Below are 13,812 nucleotides of genomic sequence, written 5' to 3' on the forward strand. Positions count from 1 at the left end.
AGGGATTGTGAGCTTGACCAGGCAGTGACGCAGTGGATAGAGTGTTGGACTGGGATGTGGAAGGACCCAGGTTCGAGACCCCGAGGTCGCCAGTTTGAGTGCGAGCTCAACTGGTTTGAGCAAAAGCTCACCAGCTTAGACCAAAGGTCGCTGGCTTGGGCAAGGGGTTCCTTGGTCTGTTGAAGGCCCGCGGTCAAGGCACATATGAGAAAGCAATCAATGAACAGCTAAGGTCGCAATGCCCAACGAGAAACTAATGATTGATGCTTCTCATCTCTCCATTCCTGTCAGTCTCTGTCTATCCCTCTCTCTGACTCTCTATCTCTGTAAAAAAAAAAAAAAAAAGAGAGAGAGAGATTGTGAGACCTGAGCTGGGAGATGCAGTAGAACATTGAAGGGATGAAAATGACAGGATTTGGTGACTGGTTGGCTCTACAAGAGGAGAAAGGAAATTGAGGCAATTAGGAGAGCTTTCTGATTTTGGTGGTATCATTCCCTCTGAGAAAGGGAACAGAAGACAGCCATGGGGAAAGTGAGAACAAGAGCCCAGTGGTAAAAACAGCATCTGAGTTGGAAATGAGTAGTCATATTGCCTTCACTTATTTTATTGGAACTTAAACAAGCCCACTAGCATGTTAGGATGCTCCCACAGGGCCCAGAAGCAGAATCTAGCACTGTCAAGAACCTTGTTTCTGCCTCTCTTAACCTCTGGACTTCTCTTTCCCCAGTTATTAGAGAAAATACTCAATCCATTAATTAACACAGACAATGACTAGACAGCACCCTGTTACCAGGTGCTTTTTAGTTCAACCCTGAGATGCCAATGGTACCTCAAATCAGCCCTTCCCGACCAATACAACATAGGAGCCCCCCATGCCTTGACATGCTCACTGTCATAGATAGGAGACTGCCTCCCCCAGGGCAAACTGCTTTGTCTTTGGGCAACTCTTAATTCTTAGGAAAGTCCTTTCCTTTGCTTAAAACAGCCTGCTTGTAGCTTTCACCCTCTGGTCCTAATTCTTTAGCATTATATTTCTCATTCATTCAATCCACAAAGATTTTCTGATCACTTAGTGTGCTAACACTTAGCAGTGTTCTAGGCACGAATATACACAAACATGAACTAAACAGAGAATCCCTGGTCACATGGTTATGAATACTAAGAATGGAGACAAATAAGTAAACAAACTATACAAGATAATTTCAGTTAGTGATGAGCACATTTAAGGAAATATTCTAAGATCATGGGATATAAAGTGACTAGGGGAAGGGGCTATTTTAGAATGATTAAATAGGGATAGTTTCTCAAAGGACGTGACATTTGAGTTGAGTCCTGATGGAGGAGAAGAAGTCAGCCCATTTTAAAAATGAGGCACATAAAGAACAGAGAGGACAGATGCTTCTTCTCCCAGGGTGAGAACATGGCTAAATGACCAGTTCTAAACCACCACACACACCTCTCCCCCACCCCCCCCCACCCCCCCGCGCGCAGGATGTTTACACAGCAGTGGCATGGGCATAACTATGGTCTGTGGTCAGGGGGCCTCATATCCATGAGCTTACCCTGGGAATATTACCCCTTGGTCTCACCAGTTATCACTCACCACTAACCATTCCCTTTTCTGGCCCATCTCTGTTAAATAAGGGAACTGAATGAAAATAAACTTCAAGGCTTTTAAGATAAACCAGGATGGAAGTATCAAAGGACATAAGATTTGGAATCAGAGAAGTTTGGGTTCAAATACAGCTTTCACCATTTGCTAATTATATGATTGAATTCCTCTTAATCACACAGGTTGCTCATCTGTAAAATGGGGATGAGAATTATTTCACTGGCTCTATGAGTTAAATTAAAAGTAATAACATATGTCACCTGACCAGGCAGTGGCGTAGTGGATAGAACATTGGACTGGGATGCAGAGGACCCAGGTTCAAGACACCGAGCTCGCTAGCTTGAGTGTGGGCTCATCTGGTTTGAGCAAAGCTCACCAGCTTGGACCCAAGGTCGCTGGCTTGAGCAAGAGGTTATTTGATCTGCTGTAGCCCCATGGTCAAGGCACATATGAGAAAGCAATCAATGAACTAAGGTGTCGCAATGAAAAACTGATGATTGATGCTTCTCATCTCATTTCTGTCTGTCTTCTCACTGTCTCTGTAAAAAAAAAAGTAATAACATATGTAGAATATGGGGTACATAATAGGATATTCAAAAGCATCAGCTACTTCAAGGGATATAATAGAACTTATAACTAAGTTCATCATGCTTGTCAGTGATTTCCCCCTTCAAATTCATGTCTAGGGAACTGAAGAACAGTTACCACTTAGAATTTGTAAGTCAAGTTGCCTTTCTAATTTTGGAACATGTCTCTATTTGTCTTCTATTTTGCCTTTTTCATAGGGCTTGCTAAGGAAAGCTGGTAAGTTGGCCCAGTGACCCTTTGCAAAGGTTGTCTCATATTCCCCCTTGTGCTCTAAATAGGAACTGCATTCTCTCAGAACTGACCAGTAGCCATAGTGCTGAAATCAGCCTGAGTGTAGGGTCTGAGAGAACCGGAACTCTTTTTCCATTGTTCATCCATCCATCCGTTGACAAGTAATTGAGTTGCTTCCACTTTATGATTATTGTGAAGAATTCTACTATAAACAGAGGTGTGCAAATATTTAAGTCCCTGCATTCCGTTCTTTGGGGTATATATTCAGAAGTGGAATTGGTGGAGCATATGGTTAATTGTTTTTTGTGGTTTATTTATTTATTTATTTCAGAGACAGAGAGAGAGTCAGAGAGAGGAATAGACAGGGACAGATAGACAGGAACGGAGAGATGAGAAGCATCAATCATTAGTTTTTCGTTGGCGCATTGCAACACCTTAGTTGTTCATTGATTGCTCTCCTACATATGCCTTGACTGCGGGCCTTCAGCAGACTGAGTAACCCCTTGCTCAAGCCAGCGACCTTGGGTCCAAACTGGTGAGCTTTTGCTCAAACCAGATGAGCCCGCGCTCAAGCTGGCAACTTTGGGGTCTCAAACCTGGGTCCTCCGCATCCCAGTCTGACACTCTATCCACTGCGCCACCGCCTGGTCAGGCTATTTATTTATTTATTTATTTATTTATTTTTTACAGAGACATTAAGAGAGTCAGAGAGAGGGATAGATAGGGACAGACAGACAGGAACGGAGAGAGATGAGAAGCATCAATCATCAGTTTTTCATTGTGGCGCTTTATTGTTCATTGATTGCTTTCTCAATATGTGCCTTGACCGTGGGGCTACAGCAGACTGAGTGATCCCTTGCTCGAGCCAGCGACCTTGGGTCCAAGCTGGTGAGCTTTGCTCAAACCAGATGAGCCCACGCTCAAGCTGGTGACCTTGGGGTCTCGAACCTGGGTCCCCCACATCCTAGTCTGACGTTCCATCCACTGTGCTACCACCTGGTCAGGCTAATTGTTTTTGTTTTGTTTTTTGTTTTTTTGTTTAAAGTGAGAGGAAGGCAGAGAGTGAGACAAACTCCCACATGTGCCCCAACCCAGGATACATCCAGCAACCCTGTCTGGGGCCGATGCTTTAATCAACCCAGCCATTTTTAGCTCCTGAGGCTGACTCTCCAAGGAGCTATCTTCAGTGCCCCAGGCCAATGCTTGAACTGAACCAATTGAGCCACTGGCTGCAGGAAGGGAAGAGGGAGAGATGGGGGATAGGGGGAGAGAAGCAGATGGTCACTTCTCTTGTGTACCTTGACCAGGAATCGAACCCCAGATGTCCATATGCAGGGCCAATGCTTTGTCCACTGAGCCAACTGGCCAGGGCCTATGGTAATTGTTTAATTTTTTGAGGAATCCTGAGAAAATGAAGATCTGGATATCAATTCACTAAGTTCCTGTGCTCATATATCCCTTGTAAAGACTTTTTGTTCACCAGACTGAAAACTCTTGTTCTAGCCTGACCTGTGGTGCCACAGCACATAGTGTTGACCTGGAGCACTGAGGTAGCATGTTAAAGACCCCTGGCTTGCATGGTCAAGGCACATATGAAAAGCAACTATGCTTCCTGTCCTTCTCCCCCTGCCTTTCCTCTCTCTCTCTCTTTCCTCTCTCTAAAATCAATAAATAAAAAATATTTTTTTTCTTTTTTTTTTTTCTGAAGTTAGAAACAGGGAGGCAGTCAGACAGACTCCCGCATGCGCCCGACAGGGATCCACCCAGCACGCCCACCAGGGAGCGTGCTCCGCCCATCTGGGGCGTTGCTCTGCTGCCACCAGAGCCACTCTAGCGCCTGAAGCAGAGGCCATAGAGCCATCCTCAGCACCTGGAGCCCCAATGGAGCCTTGGCCCCAGGAGGGGAAGAGAGAGATAGAGGAAGGAGAGGGGGAGGGGTGGAGAAGCAGATGGGCGCTTCTCCTGTGTGCCCTGGCTGGGAATCGAACCTGAGACTCCTGCACGCCAGGCTGATGCTCTACCACTGAGCCAACCAGCCAGGGCCAGATAAAATATATATTTTAAAAGATTTTATTTATTCATTTTACAGAGAGGGGAAAAAGAGAGAGAAAAGGGGAGAGGAGCAGGAAGCATCAACTCCCATATGTGCCTTGACCAGGCAAGCCCAGGGTTTAGAACCGGCAACCTTAGCATTCCAGGTCAAGGCTTTATCTACTGCGCCACCACAGGTCAGGCTAAATTTTTTTTTTTTTAAAGGAAAACTCCTGTTCTGAGTTACACCCTGAAACACAAAAAGGTAATACAACATGTGGTGGAAAACACAAGTTTGGAGTAAGATAGAGGTGGTTAAAATCCAGTAGTCTAGAAACTGAGGGCAAGCCACTTCCATCTCCAAGGTTCCCTTTTCCATAAAATGAGGCTAATACTACCTATCCCATAGGACCACTGACGGAATATAGATGAACAGAATCTACCAGAGTGGGACAATTCACTTGAAAGTACATTGTTTTAGACATTGGTGCACAGAACAGAGAGGAATGGCCTCCACTCTAGAGGGGTGTGGCTGCCCAGTGACCACCAGAGATGTCCAAATAGGTAACTACAATATGTGATGCACAGCCAAGAGAGATGTATTTGGGGAGAGACATTTTATCCTCATGAGAAATGTCAGGAGAGACTCTGGAAGAGGTGGCTCAACATGTGAAGGATGAGTAAAAAGAAAAGATGTTTTAGGCAAAGAAATCTAGCCAAGCAAAGGCACAAAAGCATAAAAAAGAGCATGTTGTGAGCAGTACTTGAAACAATCTGGTGTACCACAAAACAAAACACACAGATGTGAATGGGAAAAAATGAGGTTGAAGATGTAGGCAGCTTCTTAAAGGCCATGGTCAAGATCTTGACTTTATCCTGTACCTTGGTTTCATCACATACTTCAAATGTTTCTTCTGCAAGATGGAGATTATAATGTACCTTTCTCACAGGGCTGTTAGGACAAAAGGCAAACAAAATGGGTAACACAGGTAAAGCACTTGGAAAAGTACCTTGCACATAATGAGGTCCAAATGTTTCCCAGTATTAATATGTATTATAGCCTGACCTGTGGTGGCGCAGTGGATAAAGCGTCGACCTGGAAATGCTGAGGTCGCCGGTTCAAAACCCTGGGCTTGCCTGGTCAGGGCACATATGGGAGTTGATGCTTCCAGCTCCTCCCCCCTTCTCTCTCTCTCTGTCTCTCCTCTCTCTCTCTGTCTCTCCCTCTCCTCTCTAAAATGAATAAATTAAAAAAAAATGTATTATAATCTTCAAGGTGACAGAAAAATCTTTAAGTAGGGGAGTAACACTGTCACATTTGCATTTTGGAAAGCAGGGAGGATAGCTTGTAGGAGAGAATATTGGCAGTAGACAAATTATGAGGCTGTCACAAAAAAATAGCTTAGGAAACTGAAATAGCCTGCCCTGCAGTAAAACAGCAATAGTGAGGATGAAGGGAATTCAGCTATTTAAAAAGTGTTAAGCGATGAGCTCTGATGCCCATATGAATGTGGAAGTCTCAATTAGGCCCTCAAGATAAATTGTCCTTCTCATCTCCATCTCTCCCCCTCCATTCTCCAATAACAAAAAGGCCATCATGACGTCAATCAAAATAAAACAAAACATCAAACAAAAGGATATCAAGCCTTTTAAAGTTTTATTAAAGTTTAATAGTACAATATTTATTATTTTTTTAACCCCAGTACAAAAATACAGTTGACAACTTGACAAAAATGGCTCTGCCTAGGGCTTAAACGTTTGAGTTTCTCCAACAGTAACAGGAAAAGCATGCTTCCAGCTGGGGCTGAGTCCAAGCTCACAGCCATTCCTGCACACACATGCGTGCAAAGAGGGAAGCCCAAGCACGAGAAGAGGAAGGAAGGTGCAGGGACTCAGGAGGAAGGCCAAGATTGTTCCCAGGAGAAAAGGAAGAATCAGGCTGGTCTCCCTGGTGGGGGCAGAATTACTGATTCCCATCTAGGGTTTGTTGTTTGAAATGATAAGCGATTTCTGCAATTTTAACACTGTAGAAAAGATGTCCCTGGTTTCCTCTCACCACCAAGGTGAGTAAAGGGAGAGGATGTGGAAAAAGATTCAAATACTTAAGTATGAGAAGTAAACCTCTAAATGGCTCAAGTTTTTTGTCAAAAGGTGTCATCCTTTACATTCAATGACAAATAGACATTTAGGTCAGAGAGGCAGGAGAAGAAAGTCGGCCACACGCTGCTGGATCCACAAATATAGAGACCAGCTTCTGTTAGCAGAACTCTTCCACAGTGAGCGAGCTCCTTCCCACGTAGGCAGGAGCAAGGTTTCCTGGTTGGTTTAATTGTTCTGAGTATTCCCTCCCTGCTGCTTTCCTTCCAGAACTCTAGTTTTGCTATGGAATACATTCATGTTACAACTCATCTTCAAGATGTTTCTCTCTGTAGGCATCACCTGTCAGCCTTTCTTGAGCTTCCTTCATCCCCTGGACAACTGAAATAAAGATTGGGGGAAGAGTATGAAGCAGATCTTTAATTTAATGTCTGACATCGATAACCAATGCAGATGTTTTGTTTCGTTACCTATAAAATGAGGTAATGCTACTTAATTCACACAGGATTATTGTAAAAATTAAATGAGAATGAATAATAAAAGTACTTTATAAAGCATGAAGTGTTAGAAAAATGTTAGTAGTTACTTTGGCTTATCCTCCAGGATTAGAGTTGAGCCCTATCATAGGCTGTATACATTCACTTGATACCAAGAATAGAAAACACCTTGCTCCATCCCCATTATATCTTTTGGGTGAATATTGTATTTACTTCACTTCCTGTCGAGGTTACAGGTTACACTGATATGTGAGTGTGAGTATGCTGGGGAAGGGGAGACGGTCTTCACTGAAGGAGGTGGTCACTCCCAGTATCAACTATACAGTATATGGAAGAAGCCAAGTTCTCAGGCAAAAGAGACGTAGAAGGAATACCCTAGACAGACGGGAGATGTAACTTCTTGTCTATCTCCGGGCATTCCTCTTGTGGATTTAGACTGCAAGGAGGGCGGCTGTTTTGGTACAGGCTCCCTACACAATGGAGACCAGGAGTTAGGTTGAGCTAGTCTGTGAATCTCAGAAAGCAAGCCGATGAACTCATTAGAGCCCTTTCTGTTTTGCCTAAGTCTTTAGGAGAAACAGGTTTGTATGTTCCCGTTTCATGTCAGCTGAGCCATGGGGGATTCAGGCAAAGGTCTGTGTACACATTTGGACTAATGTGTTAAAAAATGTCAAGATGGAGATGGCAATGGTTAACAAAAATGATATCCTAAAGGGAAGGTAAATCTCAAGGGTCAAGAGTTGGGGACCTCAAGTCCAGCTGTCCTTCTCTATGTGGAAAATTTCCCTGTAATACCAACCTCCAGTAAGCTGCATCTGAATGAGTAAGATGGGAAGGAGAGGATAACCTCTCCAGATCACTTTCCTCTGGCAAGTCTGAGAAATAAGTTTCAAGGACTCAAAATGCAAAGTGATCAACAACTTGGTAGCATGGCAATGGAGCACACATGGCAACTTAACAAACAGCCCCCTTCTATATATGGCAGGGGGAACTTCAGAAGGAAAACATGACAGCACATGGCATGAGCTCCAACCCCTGCCTCTAGAATTACTGCTCAAGGATTAGAGAACAAAAAAGCATGACTCACTTATGCTCTCAACCTTCCTTTACCTGTCTGTGCTGGTTCTGTTCTTCCTGGAACATAACTTTCTGCATTCTTCTGCTGGCTAGTCTCATTCTTCAGGACTTAATCCAGTCATCACCTCCTCCAGCAAACCTTCAGGACTCTCCATGTTAGGCTACCCACCCCCTTGCTTCCATAGCTTGAAATGTCCTTCTCCTATCTGTCCAGAGACAAATTCTTATCCTTCCAGGTCCAGTTAAAGTCTACTATCTATGAAACCTTTTAAACCCCATCAGCCAATAGTTAGCATGCACCTCCTTTGAATTCTTATAAGAGTAGCATTAATGCAGTGGGAGAAAAACTGTGTTCTGGACTGAGGTCCTGGCTCTGTGACATATTAACTATGAGACCAGGGGTAAGTGACTATCTCTGTGAGCTGCCATTCTTCAGTGTTGTGTGGGTCAGTTAGCTCTCAAGTGCATTGAAAGTAGTTAAGGAAGAAGCTCAGTCTTATCTTTCTCCTATATTCTATACAGGATCTATCCAAAAGCTAGTCATGGAGGAGATGCTCAGGTAACATGTTCAATTGTTTCCCATAATAGACCTTGCATGTGTTTCACCCTTAGTTAAATCTAACAGCAACCCTCCCTTCTCTCTTTCAACATAACCATACCTTGCTCAGCATTGATGTAGAAGTATTTGTAGCTGGGGTTTCCATTCTCATTGATAATTTCAGGACGCACCTTGCCACTGGGATCTATTGTAGATATAATGGCACAGGGGTTGCAATAATTACAAGAGACATACTTCAAACACTATATGGACCTACTAATGAACCTGCCCATCTTTGCAGCCCATTATCTCATCACCCTAATCCCTGTGTTTTATGTTGCAATCACATGTACTCTTTGCAGTTTCCTACCACCATGCCCCTCCCCATGTCTTGGTATGCTATTCCCTCTTCCTGATATGTTCCTTTTCTACTCGATGGTGATAGGATCCCATGTATTTGCAATCCCCACAGAATCTATCAGAATGCTGAATAAAGATTAGGTAGTCATTAAGTATCTTTTATAAAGCTGTTTGTGGGGACATTTGTCTGGTTATGGTACTGCATTGCTTCTGCTGCAATACAGTGTCAACGGTAGGAATTGTGGCTTATCTGTGTCCGGTAGTGCCTTGCATAGTGCTTGATTTATAGCTGATATACAAATGATTGTTGAATGAATAAAAAGATGATCAGTACTCTGTCCTTGCTCATAAAAGCAGTTAGTTAATGAGAAAAGCTTTTCTTCAGACTCAGAACTCCCACACTCTCTCTTCAAACTGGTTTTTGTTTTTAGCCATCCAGTCTAGTTTCACTAGGAGGAGTCGGGGCCTTGATTAATGTCTCTCCTACATCAGGGACCCCCAGATTAAGATCTTTCACCTTACCCAGGAAAAGAATTCGTGGAATATAAACCTCATCAGGGACCCCCAGATTAAGATCTTTCGCCTTACCCAGGAAAAGAATTCGTGGAATATAACCCCCATCAGGGCTGAAATCTTCATCCTTGGGCTCCTCTTCATCCTATTAAGTATAAACCGTAAGTCAGATAATGTCTCCTCTCTCCTCAATCCTTCCAGTGGCTTCTCCTTTCACTCACGGTAAAACCCCTAAGTCCTTGCTGTGTGGCCTAAGAGGCCCTACATTATCTGCCACCTGGGTACTTCTCTAATTTCATGTCCTACCCCTTGTTCAATCTATTTCAAGCACACTAACTTGCCTTCTGTCACCATCATTACACAAGCCAGGCAAGCTCCTCATTCAGTCTTTTGTACTTGTTTTTACCCCCTGGCTAGACACAGTTCCCCCATTAACCTTATGGCTCACTCCCTTTTCTGCTTCAACTCTTTGCTCAAGTATCTTTAGTAGCCATCTTTGCAAACTATCCCCTCCATCCTTCGTTTTTAGCCATACCATCCCCACTATCTGATTGATATCCGTCTGTCTCCATATTCAAGTCCCTATAGGTAGTTTCAATGAAGGCAGAAAATTTTGTTTTGTTCTTTACTGATTCCCAAAACATCACTGACTTGCATATAGTATTTCTTGAATATATTTTAATGAGACTAATGTTTTAGCTACAATTGTGGAGTTACAGTCCTCCCGAAGATACAACCACACAATTAGCTTTCTTTTAAAAAATCTCCAGCCCTGGCCGGTTGGCTCAGCGGTAGAGCGTCGGCCTAGCGTGCGGAGGACCCGGGTTCGATTCCCGGCCAGGGCACATAGGAGAAGCGCCCATTTGCTTCTCCACCCCTCCGCCGCGCTTTCCTCTCTGTCTCTCTCTTCCCCTCCCGCAGCCAAGGCTCCATTGGAGCAAAGATGGCCCGGGCGCTGGGCATGGCTCTGTGGCCTCTGCCTCAGGCGCTAGAGTGGCTCTGGTCGCAATATGGCGACGCCCAGGATGGGCAGAGCATCGCCCCCTGGGGGGCAGAGCACCGCCCCTGGTGGGCGTGCCGGGTGGATCCCGGTCGGGCGCATGCGGGAGTCTGTCTGACTGTCACTCCCTGTTTCCAGCTTCAGAAAAATGAAAAAGGAAAAAAAAAAAAAAAAAAAAAAAAAAAAAAAAAAAAAAAAAAAAAATAAAAAATCTCCAAAGTTGGAGAATGCTCACTGAAGACATTTTTTCCTTTGAGAGGTGATTCTAACTTAGCATAGAGACTGGTGAAGAGTTCATATGTATAAGAATTGATAGTAGTCTCCATTTCAGAAATGACACAGGATCATTTTTTCAGTTAATATAACTTTGCCTTGAGTGAGGTATATCAGCATTCAGGCTATATGCCAACTATAAAAGTAATCCCTTAGCTACCTCAACATTAACTGTTAATTTGTTCAAAAAAATCAACATTATTTTACAGAAACTTAGAGCTAAAAATATTACCACAGAGCATTGAAGTGTCCTACATTTGAAGAGTATAGCCTAAAGGCAGCAAGCTAGGCCATAGTATCTATTCTTATCAGTTATTAGGCTCTATGAGCTTGACTAACTTTTTCAGGTCTAAGATGCTCTTTCTGTAAAATGAAGATAGTACAAATGGCCTAAAAAGCCCTTCTAACTCTAAGATCTGATATTCTGATCTGGGAATCCAAGAATTCTAAGTACAGTACATAAAGCATATCTAATAAAGAAACAAGAGGGCTGCACATACAAGCCCAGGACAGAGTAGGTTTTCAACTGAATCACATTTTGCAGGAACTCGTGGTCTGCACGTTGACTATACCTTTAGAGAAGCTATACAAAGATGTAAAAACATGTCACAATCATAGACTAAGAATGAAGGAACCTTAGATTTCAATCATCTTATCCAATCTCACCTATTCCACTTCCTCCCACAACTGGAGGCTGGATGGCTTTCTACCGTATCTGATGCAAGACTTAAAGGTCAAGAGAAAAACATATACATAAAAGCAGCCAGCTCTACTAAATAAAATGTTATACCATTAATAATAGTAATTCTAAAAGAGTTAAGACTTAAGGTTATAGGATAAAGGAGAAACTCTGGAAACTCTGGAAGTCTTACCTCAAGGTTTACCATAACAAAATTATGAGAAAGTTCTGAAATTTCTGCAGATTCTGCAAATTTGGGCTTTAAAGCTAGGGGAAAAAAAATTTGGAACAGAAGAAAACATCATTGTTATATCCAAACTCTAATTTGCTGAGCTGATTCATGTAAGTACCCATTAAATCAGGACAGGAATTATGGTCCTGCTTCTGCCACTTACTTGCATAGCTATGTAACCTTGAGTGATTGACTTCATTTCTCTAAAGCTTTTACATTTATAAAATATAGTTAATGGTATACAAATAAAAATATTATTACTATTTGCTTTTTTACATATTTTAGTAACTTCTATTGAAGAACAGATAATAGAGTAACAATACCACTAATGTATATATATTACACTCACTATTTACACTAGTTCTATACTCCTTTTCCAATTAGGATTTTATTAAGTACAGCATAACAAACAAAAGAAAAAAGTCTGACTGGGAAGTGGCGCTGTGGCATGGCAGAAACAAAATACATGCTACAAAGTAAGACAACCTTGGGTTCTAATCTGATTCTCAACTCCTCCAGGAAGACTTTCCTATCTTTCTCATGTCTTTCTCTACACATTTCAGTTTCTTCTAACATTTACTGTCCACATGACTATTGTAACATTTAATCTCATACTCTACTTACCTTAACTGCCTCACCCTCCAACACACTGCAAATATAAGTGCAAATTTCTTGGGGGCATGGACTCTGTGTCATATAGTTTTTTAAAATTTCTTAAAGGAATCAGAAGCCACTTGGCCAAAATCACTGCTCATATTTTTCTTTTCTTTTCTTTTTTTTTTTACTGCTCATATTTTTCAATGCTAATATTTGAGGTTTGATCATTTGCACTTACCTTTGCAAGCTCCACACCAGGACTTATGGATAATCACCATCACGGGCAATCCACTTAAAAACAAAACAAACAAATTATATTGAGCAACCCATTTCTTGATATTTATCCTAATAAAAATGACCAACTTATGAAGACAAAGACATTCATGTAATATAATTTTAATTAGAAAAGTTTTAAGACAACCTATTCAATAACAATTATAACAAAATTACTGATAAATTCTGACATTCCTGTAAATTCTGCAAATTTGGGCTTTAAAGCTGGGGAAAAGAATTGCAGAAGAAAACAGCCAATTTAAACATTAAGGTTATATAAGCACTGAAAATATTAATGACCCTGGCAGGTTTGCTCAGTGGTAGAGTGTTGGCCCGTGTGAAAGTCCTGGGTTTGATTCCCAGTCGGGACACACAGGAGAGGAGACCATCTGTTTCTCCACCCCTCTCCGTCTCTCTCTCTCTCTCTCCCCTCCTGCAGTCATGGCTCAAATGGTTAGAGCAAGTTGGCCTCAGGCACTGAGGATGGTTCCATGGCCTCACTTAGAAGCTAAAATAACTCAGTTGCCAAGCAATGGAACAACAGCCCTAGATGGGCACAACGTTGGCTGGTTGGGGGTCTGCTGGGTGAATCGCAGTCAGGACGCATGCAGGAGCCTGTTTGTCTGCCGCCTTGCCTCTCAATTAAAAAAATTAATAAAAATTTTCATTGGTATAATGTTAAATTACAAACTAGAATATAAAATAATTATCTGTAGCTTAAGTATACAAATATGTACAGAGAAAAGAGTCCAAAGGAAATAATCTAAAAGATAAATAGCAATTATCCTGGATAATGGAATGGTGGATTTTACTACTTTTTCTATTTTTCTACAATTAAACGTAATTTTTATCATCAGGGAGGAAAAAAGCTTTTTCTTTTAAAATAATAAGCAATATAATCCACCTGAACCAGTGTTGCCCAAATAAAGCTCTTTATATTCTCAAGGCTTAAATGATAACTTGCAGGAGGGTCCTAGGTAAGTAGCTACCATCCAACCACCCTATCACCATACCATCATACACTGACTGTGTAACACTGTATTTATTACACCGGACTGTATTTATTATATTTACCCATCTGTCCCCATCAGACTTAGAGTTTCCTAAAGGAACTATTAGCTGTTTCCATATCCCCTACATCTGGCATGTAAAATCATATTGACAGCAAACACATTATAGCATTTATTATGTATCAGACACTATTCTAAATATA

General features: G+C 42.1%; 1 protein-coding gene across 2 annotated transcripts in view; it reads right to left on the reverse strand.

Annotated features, from left to right (window-relative positions):
* Window positions 1-6,103: 6,103 nt before the first annotated feature.
* TXNDC12 (thioredoxin domain containing 12) overlaps window positions 6,104-13,812 on the reverse strand; it is a 28,769-nt gene continuing 21,060 nt past the window's right edge. For both annotated transcript variants that reach the window (XM_066376257.1, XM_066376258.1), the window contains exons 3-7: window positions 12,565-12,617; window positions 11,691-11,764; window positions 9,621-9,690; window positions 8,794-8,877; window positions 6,104-6,941 (exon numbers count right to left, since the gene is read on the reverse strand). In XM_066376257.1, the coding sequence (XP_066232354.1) occupies window positions 6,862-6,941; window positions 8,794-8,877; window positions 9,621-9,690; window positions 11,691-11,764; window positions 12,565-12,617 (361 nt within the window). In that variant the 3' untranslated portion in view covers window positions 6,104-6,861. The remainder of the gene's footprint in view (window positions 6,942-8,793; window positions 8,878-9,620; window positions 9,691-11,690; window positions 11,765-12,564; window positions 12,618-13,812) is intronic.

Source organism: Saccopteryx leptura, chromosome 3, assembly GCF_036850995.1.
Source record: "Saccopteryx leptura isolate mSacLep1 chromosome 3, mSacLep1_pri_phased_curated, whole genome shotgun sequence".
Taxonomy (NCBI): Eukaryota; Metazoa; Chordata; class Mammalia; order Chiroptera; family Emballonuridae; genus Saccopteryx; species Saccopteryx leptura.